This window comes from Papaver somniferum, unplaced genomic scaffold (assembly GCF_003573695.1).
Source record: "Papaver somniferum cultivar HN1 unplaced genomic scaffold, ASM357369v1 unplaced-scaffold_107, whole genome shotgun sequence".
Classification (NCBI taxonomy): Eukaryota; Viridiplantae; Streptophyta; class Magnoliopsida; order Ranunculales; family Papaveraceae; genus Papaver; species Papaver somniferum.
Window position 1 is genome coordinate 2,091,364 of NW_020619603.1, and position 7,814 is coordinate 2,099,177.

General features: G+C 35.6%; 1 protein-coding gene across 1 annotated transcript; it reads left to right on the forward strand.

Annotated features, from left to right (window-relative positions):
* Window positions 1–406: 406 nt before the first annotated feature.
* LOC113328413 lies at window positions 407–4,166 on the forward strand. Its single transcript, XM_026575526.1, has 7 exons — window positions 407–551; window positions 686–772; window positions 1,234–1,437; window positions 2,871–3,026; window positions 3,113–3,166; window positions 3,297–3,443; window positions 3,542–4,166. Exons 1-7 carry the CDS (start codon window positions 423–425, stop codon window positions 3,917–3,919), a joined length of 1,155 nt encoding a protein of 384 aa, XP_026431311.1. The 5' UTR covers window positions 407–422; the 3' UTR covers window positions 3,920–4,166.
* Window positions 4,167–7,814: the final 3,648 nt, after the last annotated feature.

The following is a 7,814-nucleotide window of genomic DNA, read 5'->3' on the forward strand; positions in this document are numbered from 1 at the left end:
CGGAACATAATTTCTATGACCGGGAGTAATAAATTTATTATTAATTCAGTAACTGATTTATACTTCCCGTGTAACTTAAAGTGTATACCAGTTCACAAGACCCCATAATTTTTGATAAAAATCAAATCTCAAAATTAATATAATTTGTTGTCATTGAATTTTCACAATCTTTTTATAAAAATCAAATCTAAAAATAATTATTTTCATTAACTGTGCTCAGATTTTGGTGAAAATCAAATCACAAAATTATTGTTTTAGTGTCATTAAATATGCACAATTTTCGGCAAAAAATTAAATCTCAAAATAATTATTATTTATTGTCATTAAATGTGCAAAACATTTAGTAAAAAAATATGTTTATATATATGCTATGCTATCTGAATCATTGTCATCTCCATAACTTAAGATCGAATTTATATACAATGTCAAATTATATCTGCTTCGCTCGTTCTCTTATATTTACCATAATCTCTTTTGGAATTCTAATGCATGAATTTGTTGAAGGTAACACAACTTCAAATACAGCTACCTCAATAATCAAGACTATAAAGGTAATGTTTATTTTTACTTGTGAGTTTTTTTTTTACACCGATAGGGAAAAACTTCAAATTTTCTTTCATAACAACTCTTATGGAACGTAGTTTTAAGTTGACTTTTAATTCTTTCATTAAATTTTACCTTGTAGGGTGACAATGGAGAGATTATCGATTGTTACGATATATACAACCAACCTGCTTTCAACAATCCTTTGCTTCGTAATCACAAGATACAGGTATCGTAATATATAATATTATACGTTTTATTATATTTTTACTGATCAAATAGATATGATATTTATCTACTACAGAATTCTTAGCGAATAAACCTCATGTTTTCTCTAATTTAGAAACCCACATGAAAAACATATTTATATATGTATATATATATTCTGGTGACAAAATACTACCCGTATATATGATAAAATATGTATCGTGGTCAAGTTGTTACCCAACATATATGTGAGAAGATGTTTCTTTTGTCAATTTGTAACACAATAAAATATATGAAAAGATGCATCTTTTATCAGAGACGATTTCTTATCCCTGATTCTTTTGATGAGAGTGAGCCAATTTTTTGACACTGGCTTGTGCATTCTGCGGGTTTAACCAACGTTATTTTTCATGAAAAGGAAATTTGTATTCATTTATTTTTATAACTATTTGTAAAAAGTCTCATTATATTATATTAAAACAGATGGAACCAAGTTCATATCCGAAAGGAGTACAACCAAAGGATCAAGGAATCTTTAAGCTAACACAATCTTGGCATAAGTATGGATTATGTCCAGAAGGAACTGTCCCCGTACGAAGGTCTAGAAAGAATTACAATCCAAGAGCATCAATTTCGAGTTCACGCCAGCCTTTCCCATCTTTAATGGATGCTACTACTACCGTTGAGGTATGTTATGCATATAATATTTTTTTGGGATATTTTGACTTTGGATAACATAAAAGTGACTAGAGTTGCGTTTGGATCACCAACAAATCTTAATTAGAGTATGGGTTATAGGACTGTCGTTGACCGTCTCTTGACCGTTACTAAAATAATTTTATTTTAAAATTAATTTGAATTTAGTTAACGGTGTTAACGACCGTCTTCATATGACTAGCACGTGTAACAAAACCCATCTTTGATGACCCTAAAATCTAAATTGAGAAGAATTCATTTTTCCCATTCTCGTGTGTGAGTTTTCTGCTGTTGTTCCGTTGCCGGGATTGATTCGATGGGCATCGATCCGTGTAAATTGAGCAGAGGTGATGGTCATGAACAGCGGGAAACGATTGATTCAGATTTTGGGTTTGCTGATTTATCCAAGAAACAACACAATGGGAGAATACTCTCTTGCTTGAACAATTAGGATTTGGTTTGAGAGATGTAATTTGAAGATGAAAATCGATTGTTCACTTGGTGAGGATTTAAGGTGGTGGTGTATGGAATCGATGTTGATAAGTAATAAATGTTGCAGGCAATGACTTTGGGGTCAATTTATGGCTTGAATTTCATCTAAAAAACAGATCGGGGAAGAATTAAACTTCATGTTGTGGATAATCAGATGTTAGTGGTGGTGCAGATATCTAGTTCATGGGTAAATTTGAATGAACCAGTGAACAGGTGATGAAAGACATCTTGGTTGAAGATTTTAGGGATTTGGTGGTGCTTTAGCAGGCAATGGATTTGAGGACTTCTACAACAGCAACAACAACAACAATAGATTTAGGAATTTCTGAACTTGTATTCAGATTGAGTTTTGCATCGAGAAGATATAGATAGAGCTGTACAAGCAGTAGTAATGGTTTGACAGCAACATTGATGGGATTTGTTTTGAATCGCAAAAGTGGGTAGAGTTCTGGTGATGTTAATTGATGTTGTTACACACATAAAACATAAGGAATTGGGCATCAAGGTCCTTCCCATAACCTCCATACGAAGCAAAATATAATGGGTTTCATGAACTTACATTTTTATTCACCATAACTGCTATTGGTATTCCATTATCTCTACTAATTCTTAGATTTTATCTCTGGTTTCTTCCTGTTTATCTTTGAAGATGAAAAATCGTTTGGTTTAGTTAGTAAAATTAGTAGACTGTTAAGGTCGTTTTGGTCATTTAAAGATATAACAGAGTTCTTAAACAGTCACGATGGTCAATGACAGTCCTGTGACCCAAACTCTAATTAAAATTTCTCGGTGACCCAAACGCAACTCTGGTCACTTTTATGTGATCCAAAGTCAAAATATCCCTATTTTTTTCTCTAAACCAACTTCACGCATATATAGTTGATTAAATTATGAAATTATTTTATTCTTTGTGCTCCATGGCTACGTTATAGTACGCGATAATTACTCCAGATGGAGACACTTTTCAAGGAGCACAAGCGAGTATTAACATTTGGAAACCACTAATCGAACAACCAGAAGAATATAGTACATCACAAATTTGGATTTCGACGGGCCACATGCAAGAAGTTATTATAACCGGTTGGGAAGTAAGTTAATCCAAAAACCATTTGATGTTCTATTTTATAAACAATTTTTTATTTTATGGTAAGCTCTCATGTTAATCTTTAATTAGGTTAACAAAAAGTTATACGATGACAACGAGCCAAGGTTCACTTTGCACTGGACAGTAAGTGATGTTATTGTTATTTCAATTTCAATATTCAAAAATTTCTCAAATGGTCATCTATAGGACCACACGTCCACAATATTAACATATTTTACACAAGCACATATAAATCTATATCATTTTCTTTCAGGCTGACAAATTCAACACGACGGGTTGCTACAATATATATTGCCCAGGTTTTGTGCAGACAACGTCAAAGATCTCCCTTGGTTCCAACTTCGATCATATATCTCTTATTAATGGCACCCAGTACTCTTCCACCTTCGTAATGTTTCAGGTAAAAGCATTAGCAGCGATAAAAATTCTTGTTTTTTTTTTTTAAAAAATCTAATTTAATCATGTTCCAAATAATTTATATATGCAACAACTTCTCAGGAGAAATCAACTGGAAATTGGTGGTTGCAATTAGAAGGTATTGTTGTGGGATACTGGCCACATCTTCTTTTTAAGCAATTATCAGTAAAGGCAACACGAACAGATTTTGGTGGATTTGTTTTAAATACAAAACCTAATGGGCGACATACCAGTACTCAAATGGGCAGCGGTCATTTTCCTTCTGAAGGAGCTTTTGGGATATCAAGTTTTTTTGATCGAGTTAAAGTAGTTGATGGAAATTATGAATCTAAAATACCTAAATATGTTACCAAGTCCATAACAAATCCAAATTGCTACGATTTGATCCTTGACAAGGATGATTCCAGTGGCATCAAATTCAACTATGGAGGTCCTGGTTTTTCCAGTACTTGTCAATGACTGCCCCTGACGTGATCTAAGGTGGCTATTATCTACAAGGCTAGAGCTGAGCAGGTTACTTGGCATCTACTAATGCGAATAAAGATTGTCATGGAACAATGAGCCAAAGAAACGATATGGATATCACTCGTTCGGAACCGTACCGTCCATTTTCTGTTTGTTTTGATTTTCCAAAGAAACGACAAATGAGTTGGCTTGAATGAATGGATTTTCTAATAATTATTAATCTTTAATTTTGTTTGCAGTCCTTGCTATCCTAGTTTGTTTTGATAAAGTACCCATGTTGTGAAATACACCGAAAGTATCTCTGTTTTTTGAACTCTACAAACGTATCCGCTTTGATGATCGTTTTTGTTCAAATAAAAGTTGGTTAAGTGCATTATTACATGTTTAGTTTTCCTATCCATTATTACTGCTTGCACATATATGGTTACTCAAAATGCACATGTTTCGAAAAACAAGGCATGGATTTCATGATCAAATTGCTTTGTCTTGTGCAGGGAGTGATATGGTTTCTAGATATGCATGTTTAGTTTTCATATCCATTATTACTACATGGTTAGTTGATAGATGATGCTATAATTTTGTTAAATCCAGATGTACAATTGGTCAGTTATTTGTGACTGATTTTGAAGATGTTTGAAGTTTTTACTGGGCTAAAATTGGACACGGAGAAAAGTACAATAAACAGTATTGGGGATGATAACATAATCCAGATGTTAGCCGAAGATGCAAGAAGGAACCACTTCCAATCAAGGTTTTTTTTTTTTCTCACTGGATAATTTTGAGGATTAGTATATCGTAAGAATCCATAGACATTTTTGGGATCGAAATGTTACCAGCAATTAGGTAATTTCGGGTGACATTGGAAATTTCGGCCACCGACTCCTGCAAAGGTCACATTGCCTTTTTTTATGTTTTATTATTATTTTTTTTTCCTTTTACGGTTTCTAAATCACATTCCTTCAGCCTGTGGGATAAGAAAAATGCACATGTATCGATAAACAAGGCATGTATATAGTTGAGTGCCAAACCCATAGAATCCTATTGAAAATAATGGGGTCTTACTGTAGTTGCATCTTTTCTGACTACTATACCCAAGTGAAATTAAAGACTACAAACTACTTTAAGCATACAAGATTCAATATGAACAAGAAGTAAAGAGCATGAAATGTAAACATTAACACAAGCATATAACGTTGTTCGGCCTTGAAGACCTACGTCCAAGGAGAAGAAGATGTTTTCTTATTGATTATAAGGTCTTACCCTTGAAAGTTTTACAGATATCTTCTAGATTCCTCACTTTCTCTCTATGTAGATCTCTCTCTGGAATTCTTTGTAGAAAGACCATCTAATGTTACATAAGTTGTCCATCTCCTTGTACATGAATTGGTATTTATAGCCTAAATAAACTCGTGATGGCTTGATCGTTCGAGTTGGGTGAGATATCTTCCATCGTGCTGGTTCCCTCGGGCATGTTCTATACTATCCCTCGTGATGGCTTGCTTGGTTCTCCCTCCGAGTTATCTCGCTCTCCCCTAGATCGTGTTGGCCTTCTGTGGAGAACCTCGCTCTCTATCGCCTCGGGGTCGTAGTATAGATCGTCCGAGTCTTCCGTCACGATGTGAAACTACCCCTGTCATGTTCTTATCCTTCATTAAATGCGGTCTTGCTTTTTAGACTTGACCGTCTGAGAGGATTAGACCTTTACCTACACGCGTCATTCATGTGGCGCATGTGCAGTTGCCTCGACTGAGACAAATCCTTCTTTTTAGAGAATGATTCGGTGCTTCTACCTTATCATCTCATCATTTATTCATCCCTTGGGATGTTGACAGGTGGTCATCGGATATTTTTACCCACACATTTTGCTTCTTTTCTTTGCAACTTGCCGAGGGAATGATGGGAAGAAAACTATGTAGTCGTCCCACCTTTTTCGCCACGTGTGTACTTGTCAGCCCCTTCTAGGATTCCTGTCGGTTTATCTTAGATTTTCTGGGGCGTGGCGCCTTTTCCTCCAGGATTCTTATCGTCTAGTTTGTCGCTCCTTTAACCTTCTTGAGTTTGGAAGAGTTGGTTTTTTCGAGGATTTCCTCTTCTATTTAAGAAGGGTCCTGAGATGAGGATATGAGTTCCATTTTCATCCATTCTTTTTTCTGATGTATGTTGAATCTTTTCCTCCTCGTCCTTCATCGGAGCGGGGTGGTTGTTCATATGTTCATCATGACGGTATGTCCTCTCATTTATGCGTTACTTCAGTTTTTCTTGCTCCTGATTCTAGATCATCACTAATGTCTTTTCAGAGAGACTTATTTTTTCGCATGACGTCTTTAGCCTCATCTGTTTTCCAAGTGACTAAACCTCATGTTATGGGATTTCGTATTTATCACTATTTTTCCTTTTACCGGCAAGCTTGGAAACACTTCTTAAATTGTGTTTCTTCCTTCGATTGGTCTTAGGAACACTTTATGTTGTGCGCGTGCCTGCACATTTTGGCTTAGAAACGTTTGCTGCTGGAGGTGCTGGGGTATAAAATATTGTTCTGTGTTTAAACGTATACATATATACCTTGCCCCTGTTTTATACCGTAGCACCGGAGGCTGGTGGTATGCATGGAGAGGTGGTTGATTGGGTAAGGTGTCCCAAAGGTTTTTCTCATGCTCATGGTTTTTGTCTCGGACGAGGAATTGGTGTTGCTCCAAGCGAGGTGTGAGTGTGATGCTCCTGTCCGAGGACGTTATGTAATTTGTGTATCTATTCTGTTTAGAGTTTTGTGTTTTTGATTGTTTAGTATAATTAAACGCATGGCTCTGAGGATTTTTCCGTATGTAATGTTAGTCCAATTATGGATGTCAAAACCAAGGGGTGATCAGTTCTTGTATTTGGATAAGACACTCCTTACGATATTGGATTTATTATACATAGGATTTTTTCCTTCTCGCTCTCGTTTTTTGTTTTTGTCCCTTGCTTTGGGTTATGATTCCTCCGTGTGACTTGGAGGGTGATACCTCGGTCGAGTGATGCTTGCCCCAGCGAAAAGGCAAGTATCTCGATGCTGGGTATCTCCTCATGTAGAGGACGTAGGGGGAAATAAATTACTATCTTACAATCTTAATAATGGCAACTGCAAGATCAATCTTAGCTTATATAAAGACAACTCTCTTTATTGATGTTTAGAAAATCTCTCAAAACTAAACACAAGCTCTAATCTTGCTCATATGATCAACCACAACTTTGGTGATCATATATATATAGAACTATGAATTCCTTTTACTAGTCCTATTACCTTATTACATGTCTTTCCTTTTCTTAGAACTAGATGACTTATAATTCCCTTAGGATTACATCAATTCCCTAATCTTGTCCTAACCAGCTTGTTAGTGACTTCTATGTTGAAGTTAATCCAACATTCTCCCCCTTAAGCTTCAACTGTGCTTGTGAAAAATCTTGTACTCCTATTAATTTCCTCATTTCTTCAAACTTGATCCGAGCTAATGCCTTTGTCAATATATCTTCTTTATGCTCAGTTCCTGGTATGTGTTCAACGTTGATGATCTCCTTCTCGATGCATTCTCGTATGAAATGATACCTTTTGTAAATGTGTTTCGTCTTCCCATGAAACACTGGATTTTTAGTGAGTACAATTGCAGACTTATTATCAATCTTGATGAGAACTTTTTCAGGTTCTCTTCCTTTGATTTCACCCAACAGTTTGATGCAGCTTCTGCTATTAAGAGACGAATTGTCTCTAGTCTAGAAACTGGTGCGAAAACTTCACCAAAGTCTATGCCTGATTCTTGAACGTATCCCTTAGCTACAAGTCTTGCCTTATATTTGTTAATAGTTCTATCAGCATTTCTTTTAACCTTGAAGATCCACTTGAGGCCAATCACTT

What these genes read in the sequence shown, in the direction of transcription:
- LOC113328413 (XM_026575526.1), top strand. Translation starts at nt 423, where the DNA reads ATGTCAAATTATATCTGCTTCGCTCGTTCTCTTATATTTACCATAATC. An exon ending in CAATAATCAAGACTATAAAG is followed by an intron (nt 552 to 685) that starts GTAATGTTTATT and finishes TTTACCTTGTAG; the next exon opens with GGTGACAATGGAGAGATTAT. An exon ending in TTCGTAATCACAAGATACAG is followed by an intron (nt 773 to 1,233) that starts GTATCGTAATAT and finishes ATATTAAAACAG; the next exon opens with ATGGAACCAAGTTCATATCC.